The sequence below is a fragment of the Salmo salar genome, chromosome 19 (assembly GCF_965601325.2).
Source record: "Salmo salar chromosome 19, fSalSal1, whole genome shotgun sequence".
In the NCBI taxonomy this organism is placed as follows: domain Eukaryota; kingdom Metazoa; phylum Chordata; class Actinopteri; order Salmoniformes; family Salmonidae; genus Salmo; species Salmo salar.
The window spans coordinates 19842695-19866381 of NC_138309.1; the positions used below are offsets into that span (position 1 = coordinate 19842695).

At 43.9% G+C, this 23687-nt stretch overlaps 1 protein-coding gene across 1 annotated transcript in view; it reads left to right on the forward strand.

Annotated features, from left to right (window-relative positions):
- Window positions 1-23257, forward strand: part of mtpap (mitochondrial poly(A) polymerase) — a 29432-nt gene extending 6175 nt beyond the window's left edge. Inside the window, exons 2-9 of the mRNA XM_014157507.3 lie at window positions 1661-1827; window positions 1951-2184; window positions 2715-2939; window positions 5317-5528; window positions 7958-8184; window positions 15450-15542; window positions 15656-15729; window positions 21387-23257. Coding sequence (XP_014012982.1) covers window positions 1661-1827; window positions 1951-2184; window positions 2715-2939; window positions 5317-5528; window positions 7958-8184; window positions 15450-15542; window positions 15656-15729; window positions 21387-21725 — 1571 coding nt within the window. The 3' untranslated portion in view covers window positions 21726-23257. The remainder of the gene's footprint in view (window positions 1-1660; window positions 1828-1950; window positions 2185-2714; window positions 2940-5316; window positions 5529-7957; window positions 8185-15449; window positions 15543-15655; window positions 15730-21386) is intronic.
- Window positions 23258-23687: the final 430 nt, after the last annotated feature.

A 23687-nucleotide genomic window follows, 5' to 3' on the forward strand; every position in this document is an offset into this window, starting at 1 on the left:
TGTATTGTTGTGAAATGTTAGATATTACTGCACTGTTGGAGCTAGGAACACAAGCATTTTGCTACACCTGCAATAATGTGCTAAATATGTGTGTGCAACCAATAACATTTGACTTGATAAGGAAATCAGTCAATTGAAATAAATTCATTAGGCCCTAATCTATGGATTGATTTTACATGACTGGGAATACAGATAGCTTTTTAACTTTTTTTTTGTTTTTAGAGGTAGGGGCGTGGATCAGAGAACCTTTCAGTATCTGGTGTGACCAACATCTGCTTTATGCATCGCGACATATCTCCTTCGCATAGAGTTGATCAGGATGTTGATTGTGGCCTATGGAATGTTGTCCCCCTCTTCAATGTCTGTGCGACGTTGCTGGATAATGGCGGGAACTGAAACATGCTGTTGTACACGCTGATCCAGAGCATCCCAAACATGCTAAATGAGTGACATGTCTGGTGAGTATGCAGGCCGTGGAAGAACTGGGACATTTTCAGCTTCCAGGAATTGTGTACAGGTCCTTGTGACATGGGCCATGCATTATCATGCTGAAACATGAGGTGATGGCGGCGGATGAATGGCACGACAATGGGCCTCAGGATCTCCTCACAGTATTTCTGTGCATTCAAATTACCACCGATAAAATATAATTGTGTTCGTTGTCCGTAGCTTATAATGCCTGCCCATATCAATACACCGCCACCACCATGGGGCACTCTGTTCACAACGTTACATCAGCAAACCGCTCGCCAACATGTTGTCATACACGCTGTCTGCCATCTGCCTGGTACAGTTGAAATTGGGATTCATGTTGGACGTACTGCCAAATTCTCTAAAACGACATTGGAGAGGCGGCTTATGGTAGAGAAATTAATATTCAATTCTCTGGCAACAGCTCTGGTGGACCTCCCTGCAGTCAGCATGCCAATTGCACGCTCCCTCAACTTGAGACATCTGTGTCATTGTGTTGTGTGAGTGGCCTTTTATTGTCCCCAGCACAAGGAGCACCTGTGTAATGATGCTGTTTAATCAGCTTCTTGATATGCCACACCTGTCAGGTGGATGGATTATCTTGGCAAAGCAGAAATGCTCACTAACAGGGATGTAAACAAATTTGTGCACAAAATTTGAGCGAAATACAATTTTTGTGCAACATTTCTGGGATCTTTTATTTCGCCTCAAGAAATATGAGGGCCGACAATTTACATGTTGCGTTTTATATTTTTGTTCAGTATAATTATCGCAGGTACTCCTCTTTCTAACGTCTGTTTTCCGTAAACAAGCGCTGTAACATGGACATATGGCTGTGTGGGAACCTTAACCCTATAAATGTAGTGTAGTAATCTAACCTTTTTTAGTTTTTGGAAAATTATTTATTGCTGATATGAAAGATGCATTCCTTATGTTTCCAAAACCGTTCGTTTTAACATTCAGAGCGTCAGGGTTCTTTAATAAAACTCCCCCGGCCAGAACATCCTGAAGGTAGTTGGCGTCTATGAATGTTAGAAATTAACTTGCCATGATATGACTCTTTTTTTTTGTTTTTGCCGTGTCTTTAGAATCATATGATGGCTAGATTTTCACATGGGTTGCAATTTTCAGACCAAAGACAATGATATCGTCTTGCTAAAGTATGTCTGTCTGTTTTCTTGCTTTTTAGACTCAAAGGATGGAAACAAATCTTTTTACACAGTCCAAGAGGAGAAGATAGAGCAGGCAGAGAGATCTGTCCTTATCAGCTGCCCGGCCAAAACCAACGAGAAAAAGTTCCTCAACTATTTATCCAGACATGGAGATATCAACAAATGTTTCTTTTATGAAAGCTATGTAAGTATTTCAGTTGTGCTAAGATATGAGTCTACAAATAAACACTCGTAAATAAAAAAACATGCTGAAAAGGTTGTCAAAGATAACTGACTGTGCTGTCACTGCTCATGTTTGGCCTTCCAGGGTACATATGCTGTGGTGGAGTTTTCCAACAAGGAGAGCCTCGTATCACTCCACGAAGGGACGGCCATCCCCAGTATCAACCATGAAGCTACAGTGCCTTTCAAGTCCAGACTGCTTTCGCTCAGAAACACTGGTCCTGTAGACATGTCCAATGGCCAGTCAGCCCCTCAGTGCCAACCACAGACCACCATACACATTAACGACCTCATACAGAGACTGTCCAAAGAAAACAGTGTAGGTCTACATGGCCTGGTTTCAAATACTAGCTAAACGACTGAAGTTGTCTGTCTGAGTAAAGATTAGCATAGAAACATACAGTACCAGTCAAAAGTTTGGACACACCTACTCATTCAATGGTTTTTCTTTATTTTTACTATTTTCTACATTGTAGAATAATAGTGAAGACATCAAAACTATGAAGTAACACATATGGAATCATTTAGTAACCAAAAAAGTGTTAAACAAATCAACATGTATTTTAGGTACTTCAAAGTAGCCACTCTGCCTTGATGACAATGTAGAAAATAGTGAAAAAAAAGTGTTTTGAAAAACCCCAGAATGAGTAGGTGTCCACATTTTTGACTGGTACTGTATGTCTCAGGGACAACATATAGCTATTGTTAGCTTTTGTGCTAATTGATTCCGAGATATTCAACTATATTATTTTTGATTAACAAGGATCTCCAGATAACCCTTGCTTTAGGCTTAATATTGAACACACAAATAATCACACTGTTTTGGTGTTCTCTCTTTCTTTATCTCAGATAGACCAACAAATCTCCTCCCTTACAGAGACGTACCAGCTGACGGAAGAGAACGTCTGCCTGCGCTTCCTGGTCTGCTCCCTTCTAAAGGACATAGCTGCTGCATATTTCCCAGAATGCACCATTCGACCCTTTGGCTCCTCTGTGAACGGCTTCGGGAAGCTGGGCTGTGACCTAGACATGTTTCTGGACCTGGACGGCATCAGTGGAAGGAATCTGAAAAGGGTGAGGATGAGGACTATGTAGAAACCACATCAGTCACGTTCAGTAGGGCACACCGTAGCAAAACGTTTGTCAACGCGGGAAAAAATATATATGTTTTGTTATTGGATAAGTTTAGGTAGGAATCTACGAGAAAAACACATCAGGGCTGTTTCCCAAAAGCTTCGTAGCACTGAAATTAGATCATATAAGCAATGGAGGAAAGATTATGTTAGTGCTACAAAGCTTCCGGGAATCTCTCCAAGTGATTATCCCTTACCTTTTTGTCATGGTTCTTAGATGCCAATTTTGGCCTAGGGTTGTTTTCATATCATAAAACAGCTGTAGAGAGATTTGTCTCATGTTTTCTGCCTCATACCTTCTCCTTTTAATTAGATTGTCTTTGTTTACATCTATCTTTACAATAACTCATGTAAGATAGGACGTCAAGAACCTTGTTAACCAGACCCTTACTGTTGTTGAGCTGTAGAACATTTGTTCAAAGAGACAGGGGGAACTTCCTGTAGCTATTTTCTTTTACATTGACAGTATAGTGTGGGAAAAGCCCCACAAGAGGCCCACTAAGGCCTTTATCAGTGCTTCTCTCTCGTGCGCTCCCTCACACACACACACACACACACACACACACACACTGGTTAAACATTCTGCTAAGAAGGATCTTAGGGAAGTGAGAGATGTGCACAATGCTACAAATCACCATTTCCTCACCTGTAGTCAAGGCTGTTCAGTAGAAACAGAAGACCCTTGTGCGTATAGAGAGTTTGCGGAGCTTGTCAAAGCTCTGTCTTCTATGTGAATGTTGAGTGTCAATCTGACTTGCAAAGATTGACTTGGTTTTATAAGATTGAAATGATGCACTTTTCTTTATGTATGGTAGGGTTTAATAGTGGGAACCGGGTTACCGGCATTTTCCGCCCAAACCCATTCTCATTTCCCGAGATGATAAATAATGTTGAGAAACCGGTTTCTTTGCAAACATCAAAGCAGTTTGACCCGCTCCTGCAGGTTCATGCTCTACAACATCCATAGAGTACGATCCTACCTCACAGGAAGTAACCTAATTCAGGCACTTGTCCTCTCCCGTCTGGACTACTGCAACTCGCTGTTGACTGGGCTCCCTGCTTTTGCCATCCAACCCCTACAACTTGTCCAGAATGCAGCAGCCAGCCTGGTTTTCAACCTTCCCAAGTTCTCTCATGTCACTCTGCTTCTCAGCACACTCCACTGGCTTCTAGTTGAAGCTCGCATCCACTACAAGACCATGGTGCTTACTTACAGAACCCTATCTTCAGGCTCAGCTCAGTTCATGCTGTTCTTTGTCCTGGCACCCCAATGGTGGAACCAGCTTCCTCCTGAAGCTAGGACAGCAGATCCCCTGCCCATCTATCGAAAACGTCTGAAACCCTACTTCAAACAGTATCTTAAATAATCCTCCTCCTCACCTCGACCACCCCCCCTCCAAAAATAAATAAAAATACACTTAACCAGCACTTGCACTTGACCCCCCCCCCTCCCAGCTCTGACTACTGACAGCTACGTTATCAAGGGAAAAATGTGCTTTCTGTGGTTGTCCCACCTAGCTATCTTAAGATGAATGCACTAACTGTAAGATGCTCTGGATAAGAGTGTCTGCTGAATGACTAAATTGTAAAACGTCCCTTAGGCTACTTGCATGGCTTCTATAAATGTAATTGCTTACTATATGTGCAGGCTACACATGACCTCTGGACGCAGTTAAGGTAGACAATTCCCTGTGACAGTCACCACAACAAGCGGGATATCATGAAGTCAAAACAGCCATCACCTTCCCAAATTCCCCCAATAGCCAGGTGCAAGGGGAGAGAGAAGGGTCAACAAGCTGTCTGACGTTTTTCAGTCGAAGGTAGGCTAAAGCGAATGTAATGTTTACTAGACCTATAGTAATATTTTACCGGTCGGCCAACAGTTCTTTATAGGCTACATCAACGAAATAGTGTGGTGACTTTGAGAGAACTTTGATTAAATTGCAACAAATACAACAAGAAAATGTTAGATTAATGTATATATTTCTCCATTAACAGTGGTATAATCCTGTCCAATTTTTATTTTATTTTTATTTATTTTTTTCTTTTCTGCTGGCATTATATGCTTTTAAATAGAACGGGAATACCGGAATGCCTTGTAAATTCTTGCAATTTTCTCAGGAAGGAAAATTGATAGATTCTCTGGGAAAATATGAAACCCTTATGTGTGGGCAGGCACATGCAATTGTTAGTGTCTACGTCGTCCATACATTCTTTTTCAGCCTTGGCCTGCCATCTTCACTCACGATACTCACTGTAACCCTATGCATTTTAACCCTATGTTTCAGTAATGAGAATGTTATGTCCCATCTGCCCAGCCAAAAGCAGGGCTCTCCTTGGAGTACCAGACAAAGAGGTCTGCGTCTGAGCGGGCGTGTACCCAGAGTATCCTGTCTGTGATCGGGGAGTGTGTAGACCAGTTTGGGCCTGGCTGTGTCGGGGTGCAGAAGATCCTCCAGGCTCGCTGTCCCCTAGTCCGATTCGCCCACCAACCGTCAGGTTTCCAGTGTGACCTCACGGCTAACAATAGGTAACACACACGGTCACAGATCAAACATTTTTTTTGGTTTATTCAGTCTAAAACAGAAGTTGGTTTACATCCATCATGGTTAATCATCAGTGTGATTAAATTAGAACAGATTTTATGATGCTTAACCAGTGCCTTTTAAACAATTGCGACTCATGAAAGCTTACCTAGATGTGATTTTGAATTGTTAATCTTTAAAGTTCACTTTTTCACAGAACTATTAGTCACCTTTTTAAATGGCATTTAGCTCTCATGCTTCATCGAAACTCTCTAACATGTTAGTTCCTCGTTGCCCTTAACCTACTGGTGTTGCACAAACCAGACAGAAACTTAAGTTATGTAGAAACTGCTCTGTATGCTGGTTCCAAGCTGGCTAGCCCAAAACTGGTCGGAAACCAGAGAGGAGAGCGGGGGAGAAAAAGAGGGAACATAAAAAAGAGGTGGCTTGTGTTTGTGCCCTGAAACTAGTCAGGCACCGATGAGGGAGGGAGAGAGAGAGGGCACCAATGAGGGAGGGAGAGGACACCAATGATGGAGGGAGAGAGAGAGAGGTCACCAATGAGGGAGAGAGAGAGAGGGCACCAATGAGGGAGGGAGGGAGAGAGAGAGAGGGCACCAATGAGGGAGGGAGAGGACACCAATGATGGAGGGAGAGAGAGAGGTCACCAATGAGGGAGAGAGAGAGGTCACCAATGAGGGAGAGAGAGAGAGGGCACCAATGAGGGAGGGAGGGAGAGAGAGAGAGGGCACCAATGAGGGAGGGAGAGAGAGAGAGAGAGAGGTCACCAATGAGGGAGGGAGAGAGAGAGAGGTCACCAGGGAGAGAGGGGGCACCAATGAGGGGGAGAGAGGGGGCACCAATGAGGGGGAGAGAGGGGGCACCAATGAGGGGGAGAGAGGGGGCACCAATGAGGGGGAGAGAGGGGGCACCAATGAGGGGGAGAGAGGGGGCACACCAATGAGGGAGGGAGAGGTCACCAATGAGGGAGGGAGAGGTCACCAATGAGGGAGGGAGAGGTCACCAATGAGGGAGGGAGAGGTCACCAATGAGGGAGGGAGGGAGAGAGAGAGGGCACCAATGAGGGAGGGAGGGAGAGAGAGAGGGCACCAATGAGGGAGGGAGGGAGAGAGAGAGGGCACCAATGAGGGAGGGAGAGAGAGGGCACCAATGAGGGAGGGAGAGAGAGGGCACCAATGAGGGAGGGAGAGTGAGGGCACCAATGAGGGAGAGAGAGAGAGAGAGAGAGAGAGGGGGCACCAATGAGGGAGGGAGAGGGGGCACCAATGAGGGAGGGAGGAAGAGAGAGAGAGAGGGCACCAATGAGGGAGGGAGAGTGAGGGCACCAATGAGGGAGGGAGGGAGAGAGAGAGGGCACCAATGAGGGAGGGAGAGAGAGGGCACCAATGAGGGAGGGAGAGGGGGCACCAATGAGGGAGGGAGGAAGAGAGAGAGAGAGAGGGCACCAATGAGGGAGGGAGAGTGAGGGCACCAATGAGGGAGGGAGGGAGGGAGAGAGAGAGAGAGAGGGCACCAATGAGGGAGGGAGAGAGAGGGCACCAATGAGGGAGGGAGGGAGGGAGAGGAGGCACCAATGAGGGAGGGAGGGAGAGAGAGAGGACACCAGGGAGGCAGGGAGGGAGAGCGAGAGAGAGAGAGAGCACCAATGAGGGAGGGAGGGGGGGGGGGGGGGGGGAAGAGAGGGGCACCAATGAGGGGGGGAGAGACACGGCACCAGGGAGAGAGGGGAACTAATGAGGGAGGGAGGGAGAGGGAGAGGGAAGAGAGAGAGAAAACACCAATGAGGGGGGGAGAGAACCAATGAGGGAGGGAGGGAGGGAGAGAGAGAGCATCAATGAGAGAGAGTGCAACAGGGAGAGGTGAGACGGCTTGTTGTTTCACTTCTTCTCTTGGTCCGACGGATACTGTGGTTAGCCTGAGAGTGAAGCAAGCACATACACACCTGCTAATGTTCAGAAACAAACCCACCCACGCCTCAGTTTATTAGGAAATAGAGTAGAGTAGAGCGGGTTTCTCAATGCTTATGTTAAATCATTGAAGGGTATGGTTATGCACGGTTTGTAATACGGAACCTTTCAAAATAGAGGGATGTTTTGGTACTAAGTGAGAATTGTAAAGTTCAGCTAAATGCTGCCCTCTGGAGGATATTGTGTGCCACTGTCTTTCATATTCTCTTCTCACAAACTTCTGTAACCTTCATGGTTTCTAACATCAGATTGAGATGTTTTGTACAGAGAATATATCAAACAAATATATCAGATCGAAAATAGCATGTTATACATGTTATAAATTAAAATATTAGGAATGGTGATTGAAAGTAATGTAAGAAAGATCAATTAAAAGGCGCAGACAGGGTCAAGTGTGTCATTTTAATGACTACTGTAGTCTTAACTGTCATTCTGTGTGTCCACAGGGTGGCGATGAAGAGCTCGGAGCTTCTGTACCTGTATGGAGGGCTGGACCGGCGGGTGCGTTGCCTGGTGTTCAGTGTCCGGTGCTGGGCTCGGGCCCACAGCATCACCAGCAGCATACCTGGAGCCTGGATCTCAAACTTCTCTCTCACTGTCATGGTCCTATTCTTCCTCCAGAGGAGGACTATTCCTATACTACCCACCCTGGACCACCTCAAGGAACTAGCAGGTATATTACAATGGAGCACTATGACAATTTACTTTCACAATCAATACTATCGATATCTCACCTCCAAAGAGCTAGCAAATAGTAGTCTGTACTTTTGCATTGTTGCACTTCCTAGTTGTATTCAGAAAGGTGGAAATTGACATTCAGCAGGTAGCAATGGACCACTGAGTGAGTGGCAATTGGGTTATTTATTTAATTTCAAGCAATTGATCGTTGAGCCTCATTGTCAACAAATATCTGTGTTGGTGTGGTGCAGTGATGCTCCACCCACCGCTCATACTCCTGTTTCCCTTGTCACCTTGGCTCTCAGATAATTGCATTCTTCCCTCCCTCCATCCACCTTAGACTAGACAGAGACACTATCCCAGGCAGTATCACATAGTGCTTACAGCACTATAAAGGCCCCATCACTCTGGCAGGGGCCAAGACGCACGCGCGCATAGCAAATTCATACACACCACCGGCCTCTCCTCTGACCCTTGGCTGACACGGTCAAGAAGATTGGTACCAAGGCTCTGATGGACAGCCACGCTTGATCAGAAATCTCTATTTTCCTCTTCTTTTTTTTCTCTGTTTTCCCTTTCTCTCTCTACCGCTCACTCTCTTTCTCTCGTTTGTAATTGCTCTCTTCTTTGACCTGTCTTCCTCTTTTTTTGCTCTCTATCCATCCCACTCTCTCTCTCTCTCTCTCTCTCTCTCTCTCTCTCTCTCTCTCTCTCTCTCTCTCTCTCTCTCTCTCTCTCTCTCTCTTTGCCTGTCAGTTTTCTGAGTGACAACATCTTTTAAGGCCCTATAAAATCTGTGTTGTGGAGGGAATAACTTAATCCAAGATGGCATAGCCCATATAAAGAGGCGGTTTTGTGTTTTTTATCCTTATATATTTTTAATCTCACTTTCCACCTACGTTCTAAATATACTTTCCTGCAACCCGTCTCACCCAATGTGGTACGTATCTGCTATTTTTATACCTTATAACTGGAACCTCCATCAGAAGCTAGCCAGCAAACTAGCTAGTAGTCACTGTTAGTCGGGGCTAGCGGTCTTCACCTTTTAGCTCGGACACCAGCCAGCTTTAGCTCGGTCAATACCTGCCAATCTGCACAGCGCGATATCAACCCAGAGCATATCGGACTGCTTTTCTCCACCACATCATCGGATTTCTGCCACAAGCTCTGGGCCATTACACCGGATCATCGCAGCTAGCTAGCTGCAACTGACTAGCTACTGCTGGCTAACACCTCTGTCCTGAAGCAAGCACCAGTTAGCCTTGAGCTAGGCCCATCTCCCGGCTAGCCGAAGAGGTATACCCGCTAATTAGTGGGCTACAATACTTTTGCCAATTGGCCTTGACCCTTTATTGCCAATACGGAGTCCCGCCGGTCCATCCCCAACTACAACATTTTCCATCAAGCTAGAACTGCCAAAGGGGGCGGAGTTGCAATCTACTGCACAGATAGTCTGCAGAGTTCTGTCATACTATCCAGGTTTGTGCCAAACAGTTCGAGCTTCTACTTTTTAAAAATCCACCTTTCCAGAAATAAGTCTGTCACTGTTGCCGCTTGTTATAGACCCCCCTCAGCCCCCAGCTGTGCCCTGGACACCATATGTGAATTGATTGCCCCCCATCCATCTTCAGAGTTCGTACTGTTAGGTGACCTAAACTGAGATATGCTAAGCACCCCGGCCGTCCTACAATCTAAGCTAGATGCCCTCAATCTCACACAAATGATCAAGGAACCTACCAGGTACAACCCCAAATCTGTAAACATGAGCACCCTCATAGATATCATCCTGACCAACTTGCCCTCTAAATACACCTCTGCTGTCTTCAACCAGGATCTCAGCGATCACTGCTCATTGCCTGCGTCTGTAATGGGCCTGCGGTCAAACAACCACCCCTCATCAGTGTCAAACGCTCCCTAAAGTACTTCAGCGAGCAGGCCTTTCTAATCAACCTGGCCCGGGTATCCTGCAAGGATATTGACCTCATCCCGTCAGTAGGGGATGCCTGGTTGTTCTTTAAAAGTGCTTTCCTCACCATCTTAAATAAGAATGCCCCATTCAAAAAAATGTAGAACTAAGAACAGATATAGCTGTTGGTTCACTTCAGACTTGACTGCCCTTGACCAGCACAAAAACATCCTGTGGTGTACTGCATTGGCATCGAATAGTCCCCGCGATATGCAACTTTTCAAGTCAGGAACCAATATACACAGTCAGTTAGGAAATCTAAGGCTAGCTTTTTCAAACAGAAAATTACATCCTGTAGCAAAAACTCCAAAAAGTTTTGGGACACTGAAGTCCATGGAGAATAAGAGCACCTTCTCCCAGCTGCCCACTGCACTGAGGCTAGGAAACACTGTCACCACCGATAAATCCACAATAATCAAGAATTTCATTAGGCATTTTTCTACTGCTGGCCATGCTTTCCACCTGGTTACCCCTACTCCGGCCAACAGCTCTGCACCCCCCGCAGCAACATCAAACAACATCCGGTGAAATTGCAGAGCGTGAAATTAAACAAAACAGAAATTCTCATAATAAACATACATAAAAGATACAAACGTTATACACCAGCTTAAAGATACATTTCTTGTTAATCCAACCGCTGTATCAGATTTCAAAAAGGCTTTACGGCGAAAACAGACCATGCGATTATCTGAGAACAGCGCCCAGCAGACAAATCATTACTAACAGTTAGCAGCCAAGAAGAGGAGTAACAAAAGTCAGAAATAGTGCTAAAATGTATCACTTACCTTTTGATGATCTTCATATGGTAGCACTCCCAAGACTCCATGTTACACAATAAGTGTTTGTTTTGTTCGATAATGTCCCTCTTTTATATCCAAAAACCTCTGTTTTGTTTGTGCGTTTTGTTCAGTAATCCATTGGAACAAAGCGCAGTCACAGCATGCAGACAAAAAAATCTAAAAAGTAGCATAAAAGTTCGTAGAAACATGTCAAACGATGTTTATAATCAATCCTTAGGTTGTTTTTGTCATAAATAATCGATCATATTTCAACCGAACAATATCTTCGTCAATAGAAAAGGAGAAACAAGAAAGGTGTGCTCCCAGTCACGCGCTGGACTCATGTCTGGAAATTTCCACTGTCCTCTCATTGAAAGTGGTGTTCCTCCCTCATTTTTCAGAGTAAAAGCCTGAAACAATGCCTAAAGACTGGCCACATGTAGTGGAAGCCTTAGGGATCGTGAACGGCATCATAAGTCTTTGTATGGTGGATAGGCTTTCAATGGAAAAACAGGAATTTCAAAATAAAGGCACTTCTTGGATGGATTTTCCTCAGGTTTTCGCCTGCCATATCAGTTCTGTTATACTTACAGACATTATTTTAACAGTTGTGGAAACTTTACAGTGTTTTCTATCCAAACCTACCAATTATATGCATATCCTAGCTTCTGGACCTGAGTAGCAGGCAGTTTACTTTGGGCACACTTTTCATCCAAAATTCCGAATGCTGCCCCCTACCCTAGTGAGGTTAACAAACAGATTACTGACCATTTCGAATCCCACTGTACCTTCTCCACTATGCAATCTGGTTTCCGAGCTGGTCATGGGTGCACCTCAGTCACGGTCGTGGTCCAAAACAATATCATAGCCGCCACAGATAAAAGACCATACTGTGCAGCCGTTTTCATCGTCCTGGCCAAGGCTTTCGACTGTGTCAATCACCGCATTCTTATCGGCAGACTCAATAGCCTTGGTTTCTCAAATGACTGCCTCGCCTGGTTCACCAACTACTTCTCAGAGTTAAGTGTGTCAAATCAGATGACCTGTTGTCCGACCTCTGGCAATCTCTATGGGGGTGCCACAGGGTTCAATTCTCGGGCCGACTATTTTCTCTGTGTCTAAATCAATGATGTCTCTCTTGCTGCTGGTGTTTCTCTGATCCACCTCTACGCAGACAACACCATTCGGTATACATCGGGCCCTTCCTTGGACACTGTGTTAACTAACTTCCAGACGAGCTTCAATGCTATACAACACTCATTCCGTGGCCTCCAACTGCTCTTAATTTCTAGTAAAACTAAATGCATGCTCTTCAACCGATTGCTGCCTGCACCCACCCGCCCGCCTAGCATCACTACTCTGGACGGTTCTGAATATGTGGACAACTACAAATACCTAGGTGTCTGGTTAGACTGTAAACTCTCCTTCCAGACTCACATTAAGCATCTCCAATCCAAAATTAAATCTAGACTCGGGTTCCTATTTCGCAACAAAGCCTCCTTCACTCATGCTGCCAAACATACCCTGTTAAAACTGACTATCCTACCAATCCTTGACTTCGGCGATGTCACTTACAAAATAGCCTCTAACACTCTACTCAGCATATTGGATGTAGTCTATCACAGTGCCATCCGTTTTGTCACCAAAGCCCCATATACTACCCACCACCGTGACCTGTATGCTCTCGTTGGCTGGCCCTCGCTACATATTCGTCACCAAACCCACTGGCTCCAGGTCATCTATAAGTCTTTGCTAGGTAAAGCCCCGCCTTATCTCAGCTCACTGGTCACCATAGCAACACCCACCTGTAGAACTTGCTCCAGCAGGTATATTTCACTGGTCGTCCCCAAAGCCAACACCTCCTTTGGCTGCCTTTCCTTCCAGTTCTCTGCTGCCAATGACTGGAACGAATTGCAAAAATCACCAAAGCTGGAGACTTATATGTCCCTCTCTAACTTTAAGCATCAGCTGTCAGAGCAGCTTACCGATCACTGTACCTGTATACAGCCCATGTAAATAACACACCCAACTACCTCATCCCCATATTGTTACTTATCCTCTTGCTCTTTTGCACCCTAGTATTTCTACTTGCACATCATCATCTGCACATCTATCACTCCAGTGTTAATGCTAAATTGTAATTATTTCGTCATGGCCTATTTATTTCCTAATCTTCTACAATTGCACACACTGTACATAGATTTTTCTATTGTGTTATTGACTACATTTGCTTATCCCATGTGTAACTCTGTGTTGTTTTTGTCGCACTGCTTTGCTTTATCTTGGCCTGGTCGCAGTTGTAAATGAGAACTTGTTCTCAACTAGCCTACCTAGTTAAATAAAGGTGAAATAATAAAAATAAAGTTTTTTTTTAAACAGAATTCAATAATATTGGAAAATGTATTGAACTTAGTAGGAAATCAACTGTCTCTTGAACTTATTAGAAAATGCATTAATTTCCCCTAGTTAATCATAAAACATGAACAAAATGCATCAGTGATTCGTGTTTTGTTGCAACTTTCTGAAACGGCACAGGAATTCCCGTGTGTGTGTATGCCGTTAGCGATGATGCTAATGATAACCGTCTTCTGGTAGAGATGGCAACACTTTCTCAAAAACCTTCTCAATTAAATGTTAACTACAAGTAGCCTATCTGGCAGAATGATATCATGATTATTTCCATCAATCCAGTGGCCATTTGTTTCGCAAACTCTGCAATCACATGAGCGCTACAGAAACATTGCTTACCAAATGTTCTCTTGCTGGTGTGCACTTGCATTAATGGGGAACTTCACCCAAAATCAAAATTTCTTAGATTTTCCCCAGAACTCAGTGGTCTCCTTTACACTCATGAGAATTGGCTTATATCGATAGAGCTTAATTGAAATGTTTCTTTCAGAATAAATATAGAAAGCATATGCATAACCATGGTAGCAATTGAAAGCGAACAGTTTGGAGATAATGGGAAAATGTATTAGACAAAAGGTGAGTGCGCGACAGTTGAAGACTGAATACAAACATTACACTGTTGATTTTAAATGTGTATTTTACATTTACTGTTCTTTTCACCGCATTTGTTGACGACAAAATCCGTAAATACTCTGGATATATTCAGTAACATGATAAGAATATTCCTGGAAAATGGGGTGCAGGTGCAAAGAGTGTGGAAAGCTGTCATCAAGGCAAAGGGTGGCTACTTTTGAAGAATCTCTCAAATTTAAAATATATTTTGATTTAACACTTTTTTGGGTTACTACATGATTCCATATGTGTTATTTCATAGTTCTGATCTATTATTCTACAATGTAAAAAATAAAGAGAAATCCTAGAATGAGTAGGTGTCCAAACTTTTGACTGGTACTGTATATATGTACTACAAAATGTAGCCAGCTCTCTGGCTTAATTTTGGAAGAAATTAATTTGTTGAAAACCTTTCCAACTTTTGTCTTTCTCTCTTTTGAGTCAACTACTCACCACATTTTATGCACTGCAGTGCTAGCTAGCTGTAGTTTATGCTTTCAGTACTAGATTAATTCTCTGATCCTTTGATTTGGTGGACAACATGCCAGTTCATACTGCAATAGCTCTATTAGGTCGGAGGACATCCTCCGGAAGTTGTCATAATTACAGTGCAAGTCTATGGAAGAGGGTGAGAACCAGGAGCCTTCTAGGCTTTGTATTGAAGTCAATGTACTCAGAGGGGCTCAGAAGCTAGCTGTCCTCTGGCTACGCTGTGTTGCTACCGTACAGAGTGCTGCTGAGGCTACTGTAGACCTTCATCGCAAAACAGTGTGTTTTAGTATAGTTTTATCTAAAAATTATAACTTTTTTTAATGTTTCATTATTTTTATGAAATTCATTGAGGATGGTCCTCCCCTTCCTCCTCTGAGGAGCCTCCACTGATAGCATGTTACTTTACAGCCTCTTCGTTCCAATTTAGGCGCTTATTGGTGCCCAAATCAGGCATTTTCAACCTGTATACAGGTATGAGTGTATAGGGTTAAGCATTGTTCTGGTCTTAGAACATCCACTCTTGTTGTTTTTCTATTAAAGTTTGATTTTAAGACCTAAAACCTGGAAAAACAAAATGGAGAGAACTGAATTTGGGGGGAAAAACAGAATCAGGCAAAAAATAAAACAGATTTTATGGGGCCCTAATCTTTGTCTTGTTCAGGCTGCCCAATTCCGGTCCTGAAGGGCCGTGACACTTCTGGTTTTCATCCAGGGACTAATTCAGACCTGGGACACCAGGTGAGTGTAATTAACTACCAAGTAGAAACAAAACCAGAAGTGTTTTGGCCCTCCAGGACCGGAATTAGGCATCCCTGGTATTGTTTATGGACCTCATAGGTGTGTACATAGACATCTAATATATTGTATGTAATTTACGCTTTCCCCTTTCTCTTATACAAGGCCCTCCATGTGTAAAGTGTCATTTACCTTGTGTGTAGTGTGTCTTACCTTGTGGTAAATACCTTATCATTTACCTTATGTTCCCCCACCCTTTTCTACAAGGCCCTCTAGATAAGAGTGTCATCGAGGGAAACGACTGCACGTTTGTCAGCGACGTCACAAAAATACAACTGCAAGACAACACAGAGACATTAGGTGGGCCCATAGCATGAATGTGATTATTTAGTATTTTATTTCCACATGGAAACAGGTTTCTTCATCAGTATGAATGTGGTATTTCTTATCATACTCTTTGTATTTCCTTTCAGAGCAACTGCTGCAGGAGTTCTTTGAGTTCTACAGCACCTTCGCATTCAACCGCATGTCGATCAATATCAGAAAGGTAACACACAGACAAACGATGAATGTGCGCAAATTGGCGGGAGAGAAACATGCCTAGCGCGTCTTCGCCATATAGTCTTTTTTAAATGTTCAAATCTCTGGTTAAAAATTGAGTTCTGACGGCTACTCAAAACATTTACCAGCGCACAGGTTTAAACTTGATATGGCCTGCGTATGGTCTAAATCAGGTATTCCCAAACCCCAGGGTACACGCAATGCCGTCGGGGGTACGCCAAATAAAAATGTGATTCACATTTTAAAACGAAAAATTATAGATTTTTTTACATTTTCTAACAGTACATTTATATTGTCCAATGGGGCTATACCATCTAGTGTTCAGTGAAATAACAACACAATGTCAAATACAGGTAGCCTAGTCAAATAAATATCATCCAATCACATTAACCGTTACTCTCTCGCGGGAAACCTTCACTCTTGCGCAGACATTTTAGAAACGAAACATGACCATTTGAAAAAATAAGCCCCGGGGGTTTTGAGGATGAATAAAGACGACTTTTGAGTAGAAGAAATGTATAAAAGCAACCGATACCATTAATAAGAAGGGGCTAGAAGCGTCTTATATGGTGAGTTACCGAGTGGCTAGGACAGGCAAGCCCCTTACTATTGTGGAGGACTTCCTGCTGCCACGGTTATGGCTGGGACAATGCTGGAGGAAAAGGCCAAAAAAACTATACAGACAATGCCTTCATCAAACAACACTGTTTCGCGACGCATCAGTGACATGGCATGAGATGTTTTGAAACAATTACTGCTTCGCATACAGGCCAGTGAATTCTATGCGTTACAGCTGGATGAGTCAACAGACGTGGCGGGCCTGGCACATCTCCTGGTATGTCCGTTACGATTATGGGGGGTCAATAAAGGAAGATATCCTCTTCTGGAAACCAGGACAACATGAGAGGATATTTTTAAAGTACTGGACAGCTTTGTGAAATGAAATGGACTTTGATGGCCAAGATGTGTTGGTACAAAGCCATGACAGGGAGACATAGTGGAGTGGTAACGCGCGTGCAAGCAGTTGCTCCCGACTCCACTTCGGTACACTGCAGCATCCACCGAGAGGCTCTTGCTGCCAACAGCTTGAAAGACATTTTGGACACTACAGTGAAAATGGTTAACTTTGTTAAAGCAAATCCCCTGAACTCTCATGTATTTTCTACATTATGCTATGATTTGGGCAGCGACCATGTAACGCTTTTACAACATACAGAAAGAAGTGCGCTGGTTATCAAGGGGCAAAGTATTGACACGTTTCTTTTTTTTAATTGAGAGACGAGCTTAATGTTTTCTTTACTGACCGTAATTTTCACTTGTCTGACTGCTTGCATGATGAGTTTCTCACACGACTGGCCTATCTGGGTGATTCTTTTTTTTTTTTTATATATATATATTTTTTTTCTTGCCTGATTGACTCTGGAACTACACTACCGGTCAAAAGTTTTAGAACACCTACTCATTCAAGGTTTTTTAAATTTATTTTGTAACTATTTTCTACATTGTAGAATGATAGTGAAGACATCAAAACTATGAAATAACACATGGGATCATGTAGTAACCATAAGTGTTAAACAAATCAAAATATATATTATATTTGAGTCTTCAAATAGCCACGCTTTGCGTACTCTTGGCATTCTCTCAACCAGCTTCATGAGGTAGTCACCTGGAATTCATTTAAATTACCAGGCGTGCCTTGTTAGAAGTTAATTTGTGGAATATATTTCCTTCTTATTGCGTTTGAGCCAATCAGTTGTGTTGTGACAAGGTGGGGTGTTATACAGAAGACAGCCCTATTTGGTAAAAGACCAACTCCATATTATGGCAAGAACAGCTCAAATAAGCAAAGAGAAATGACCGTCCATTACTTTAAGACATGAAGGTCAGTCAGTACGGAAAATGTCAAGAACTTTGAAAGTTTCTTCAAGTGCAGTCGCAAAAGCCATCAAGCGCTATGATGAAACTGGCTCTAATGAGGACCGCCACAGGAATGGAAGACCCAGAGTTACCTCTGCTCTAGAGGAGAAGTTCATTAGAGTTACCAGCCTCAGAAATTGCAGCCCAAATAAATGCTTCACAGAGTTCAAATAACGGACACATTTCAACATCAACTGTTCAGAAGAGACTGAGTGAATCAGGCCTTCATGGTCAAATTGCTGCAAAGAAACCACTGCTACAGGACACCAATAAGAAGAAGAGACACGAACATTGAACATTAAACCAGTGGATATTTTTCCTTTTGGTCTGGAGTAAAACATTTGAAATTTTAAGTTCCAACCGCCATGTCTTTGTGAGAGGCGGTGTGGGTGAACGGATGATCTCCGCATGTGTATTTCCCACCTTAAAGCATGGAGAAGGTGGTGTTGTGGTGTGGGGGTGCTTTGCTGGTGACACTGTCTGTGATTTATTTAGAATTCAAGTCACACTTAACCAGCATGCCAACACAGCATTCTGCAGCGATACGCCATCCCATCTGGTTTGCGCATAGTCCCACTATCATTTGTTTTTCAACAGGACAATGACCCAACACACCTTCAGGCTGTGTAAGGGCTTTTTTTTTTACCAAGGAGAGTGATGGAGTGCTGCATCAGATGGCCTGGCCTCCACAATCGCCCGACCTCAACCAAATTGAGAGTTTGGGATGAGTCGGGCTGCAGAGTGAAGGACAAGCGGCCAACAAGTGCTCAGCATATATGGGAACTCCTTCAAGACTGTTGGAAAAACATTCCAGGTGAAGCTGGTTGAGAGAATGCCAAGAGTGTGCAAAGCTGTCAAGGCAAAGGGTGGCTATTTGAAGAATCTCAAATATAAAATATATTTTAATATGTTTAACACTTTTTTTTTGGTTACTACATGATTCCATATGTGTTATTTCATAGTTTTAATGTCTTCACTATTATTCTACAATGTTGAAAATAGTAAAAAATAAAGAAAAATCCTTGAATGGGTAGGTGTTCAAAAACCTTTGACTGGTAGTGTATATTCAATGTGCGAGACAAAATTGAGGCTTTGATTAAGAAGTTGGAGCTGCTCTCTGTCTGCATTAACAAGGACAACACACAGGTCTATCCATCATTGTATGATTTTTTTTGTGTGGAAATGAACTCAAGCTTACGGACATTGTAAAATATGATATAGCGAAGCACCTGAGTGAGTTGGGTGCCCAATTACGCAGGTACCTTCCCAAAACGGATGACACAAACTGGATTCGTTATCCCTTTCGTGCCCTGCCTCCAGTCCACTTACCGATATCTGAACAAGAGAGCCTCATCGAAGTTGCAACAAGCGGTTCTGTGAAAATGTAATTTAATCAGAAGCCACTGCCAGATTTCTGGATTGGGCTGCGCTCAGAGTTTCCTGCCTTGTCAAATCGCGCTGTTAAGACACTGATGCCCTTGGCAACCACGTACCTATGTGAAAGTGGATTCTCGGCCCTCACTAGCATGAAAACTAAATACAGGCACAGAGTGTGTGGGAAATGATTTAAGACTGAGACTCTCTCCAATACAACCCAACATTGCAGAGTTATAACCTGTGGTTATTCACAATTTTCAATGAACAAATAGTTTTATATGTAAGATGGCTAAATAAAGAGCAAAATTATTGATCATTATTATTTGTGCCCTGGTCCTAGAAGAGCTCTTTGTCACTTTCCACGAGCCGGGTTGTGACAACTCGCACTCATTCTTATGTTTAGTAAATGTATCATGTAGTGTGTGTGTGTGTGGCAGGTTTACAATGATCCCTGGTTCGAATCCAGACCGCATCACATCCGGCCGTGATTGGGAGTCCCATAGGGCGGCGCACAATTGGCCCAGTGTCGTCCGGGGTAGGCCGTCATTGTAAATAAGAATTTGTTCCTAACTGACTTGCCTAGTTAAATAAATAAAGGTTACATTTAAAAAAAAGTATAAAGCATGTGCTTGCATGCACACGGCATTCTGTTTTAATCGGCGTCAACTAGCAAGTCATTCTGTTTCTCCATTCATCCTTAGACATAAGGTGACAGTGCTTCACTGAAAGCTTTAAACAGAAATAACCTATTTCTTTTAGCTATAAACAGACTCTTTCACCCCTGTGCCTAATTGCCATAGTTTATAATTGGCCAGCTCTGAGGGGAGCTAGTCGTCGTAAAGTGTTGTTTGTCGATCACACACCAACATCACACTGACGTCCCTCGGTGCCTGCTAAGACTACAGCCGTCCGAGGACTGTGTGATTGATGGCTGCTCCTCCTCCACCCATCTCTTTATGAACCCAATCTCTAGTTCTTCACGCTCAGTAAAGCAAAAACAAACAACGCGTTTATTCAGTCTTAGACGCGTGTTCATTTGGACACCATTTACCCAGTTAGTTTTTTGCTTGGTTGCTCATTTTCATTGTTGCTCCTCCTTAGTCTAGAGATATAGTGTATTAAAGACGTTAACCTGGGGTCAGCCGTGTGTGCATGTCCCAGGGTCAGGATTGATGTATTGAAGGAAGGCCTGTAGGAAGCGTGGTGGTCATGGCCTTTCAATAGTAGAGAAACCACCATCAATCAACGTTACTGTGTGCTGTCTCTCCTGTCTCCCTCTACCGACCATCTCTCCCCCCTCTTCTCTACCTGCTCCTCTTCTCTCTCTGACTGATGGCTTTATGCTCCATGGTCATCCATCCCTCCATCCAATGGAGCTGGAGGCTCCATCTCTCGCCATCTATCCAGTCAGCCTTTTTTATTTATTTGTTACAACCCCAGGCTTTAGATGTTTTGCAGGCCATGCTTGACCTGAATTCAAATAGTATTTGTTTAGTGTCGAATACCTTGTGTGGTTCGATTGAGCCAGACTGGAGTGTTGCACCATTGGGACAATTCCATTGGTTCCATTTCGTCAGGCAAGCTCGATCGGGCAGCAGCTAAAGCATTCGAAAGAAAACAAACGCTATTTGAACCCAAGTGGGTCTGTTGCGTGCATAGAACCTTGGAGGGCTCTGCTTACGTCCAGAATGGCACCCTATCCCCGTGTCACACAGACACATTTTCCAAAGCAGCAATGGTGTAGCCTTGCTGTCATGCGTGACAAGGAGTTAGCAAGATGGCAGAAACAGATCTTGGACCAGCCTAGTGATGGTGTCAGAGAGGGTCAGTGGTATGATAGATGAGGCGTGGTAAATCTGTGTCTACCCTGCTGGTGCTGCCCCCAGGCTCGTTCCTCATAGCTAAGCTGACACTGGCTGTGTCCCAGATGGCATCGTATTCCCTACATAGTGCACCACTTTTGACCAGAGCGCTATGGGCCCTGGTCAAAAGTAGGGCACTATATAGGGAGCCATTTAGAACACAGACATATCCCCGTGTTAGCCTGGCCTGGGAAGAGGAGAGGTGTGCCAGACTCAGACTAGCCCGATCCATTCTATCTGGGTCCATGTGGCATAGATAACAACAGCCACAAAACACCTGACCTCACCAGCGTGACCAATAAGATAGATGGACCATGTATAAAGACCAGTTGGTGTTTTGACAGCTCTTTCTCACTTTCACGATCTCATTCCCTCTTACTTTTTCTCTCTTTCTCAATCCTTCTTTCTCTCTCTCCATCTCACGTTTTCTCCTTCTCTCGCTTGCTCTCTTTCAATCTCTTACTTTCTCTTTCTTTCTGTCTCACAGGGCAGGGAGCAAAACAAACCCGAGGTCTCTCCATTGCACATCCAGAACCCCTTTGAGCCTGCGCTGAACGTCAGTAAGAATGTTAACGGAACGCAGCTGGAGCGCTTCGTGGCGCTGTGTCGGGAGAGCGCCTGGATGCTGCAGCAGCGGGAGTTCAACGTACCGCACAGCGGCAGCGGTACCGGAAACAACGCCCCCTGGGGCCTGGCAGCGCTCCTCATGCCCTCGGTCTCCCAGGTGGCCGGAGTTAAAGGTCGTAAGAAGAGGAAGAGGGAGCCGGCCAGCGAGAGGATAAAGGGCCTGCTGGAGTCTCTAAAGAACAGGGAGGTGAAGAGCTAGAGAGCGGCCATGCAGTACAGCCCCACTAGAGGTCACTGGTGAGTTCTGGGTCTATGGGTAACAGTGGCTATGTACCCTATCATGGCCGTAAAGAATGGACATGTCAGGACTTGTCCAATTGCTTTTCACACAACTGCAAATAACCAATCCGAGCCAAACCAAGCTGATATGGCTTGCGCCATGGTTGCTGCAACCTACCTGAAAAGGACAATGTGACAACAGTTTGGTTTCGTTCAGCACGGTAGTGTGAAAAGGGTACCTGTGACCAGATGCTCGTTTATAAGAAAGCCCGACTACTCTACATGGCGACGTTTGCACATCGATGTACATAAAGATATGAAGTTATAGGGTCCGCTGACATCGTTTTGTTTGTATACATTTAGATCAGATGTATTCAGATGTTGTTTTTTATTAAAGATCCTGAACAGTAATTCTGAAAAGTCATTCTCTCATGGCTAACTACCAGGAAGTTTGAAAAGGCAGGCTGAGTGGGCGGGGAGATTATATGCATGAGCTCACCTTGACTGACAGCTCTTTGAAACGCCTATGTCAAGCAACTTGGATGCAGTGAGCAGTGTTGCAGTGAAATCATCTCAAGCAAATTTGGTGAGACACAAAGCAACTCAAACAACATTGAAATTGCATCAATTAGGCCTCCCGAGTGGCGCAGTGGTCTAAGGTACTGCATCGCAGGTCTAGCTGTGCCACTAGAGATTCTGGGTTCGAGTCCAGGCTCTGTCGCAGCCGGCCGCGACCGGGAGACCCATGGAGCGGCGCACAATTGGCCCCGCGTCGTCCGGGTTAGGGGAGGGTTTGGCCGGCAGGGATGTCCTTGTCCCATTGCGCTCTAGCGACTCCTGTGGCAGACTGGGCGCATTGCAGGCTGACACGGTTGCCAGGTGTACGGTGTTTCCTCTGACACATTGGTGCGGCTGGCTTTTTTTTTTAATTGCATCATTTACATAATAAAAAATACATATCTCCCATTTTGGCATGTCTCTTGTGATGTGGTTCACAGCAGCACTGATGGCTGTGTTCACTTGACAAGCCCTAGCTAGCCAGTAACTAGCTAACACCAGACACAGATGAAAGGAGAAACGTGTAAGTATCTTTGCCATAGATGAATAAGGTAAACTTTTAATAACATTTTCTGACACCCTACAGTCAAATTTTAGCACCAGTAGAGTAGCTATCTAGCCCCTCTGCAAACACGCCTTCTCTGTTGTTGGTGGTATTTATTTAAATGAGATAAGAGAATATCATGTTACCATTGGTGTATTAAAATTTGTTAAATTGATGTCCCCTTAATAATGTATCCAAGTGTTTGACATGGGGGAGGGGACCAGTAACTTTATGATCAAACTTTATCAGTGTAGAAGCAACCATCATTTTTCATACTTTGATCTGGTTTCCTTCAAATACCATCACATTTCATGAAAAACATAATTTTGACTGTTCATGACCTTTAAATCAGTGTCACAAAATGGACTAAGACTTTTTAATGACAAAATAAAAACAGTTGTGGTCAAGTTTATTGAAATATGTGTGGCGGATGATGAAGAGTACGACAGTCACTCATTCAATGTGCTAAAGGGATCTGTTATTTCTGGATTCAACTTTTACCATCAGCCGTCGAAAAGCAATATCTTCGCCCCAAATGGTACTCTATTCGCTATATAGTGCACTACTTTTGACCAGAGCCCTATGAAAAGTAGGGCACTACATAGGGCATAGGATGCCGTTTGGGACACCTCCAATGATGCACTCATGCTTGCTTGTTAGTCAAGGCCATATTTAAACACTTAGTCCATACCGTTGGTTATCCAGTCAGTCTGGAGCAGAGGGGAACCAGCGGTGTGGTTATTTTGTCAAATGGATTGACCTCTTCCTGGCTACTGGTTAAGCTAACATGTCAAATATGTAGCTAGAGAGTAGGCACATTCCATTTTAAACACAGGTCCT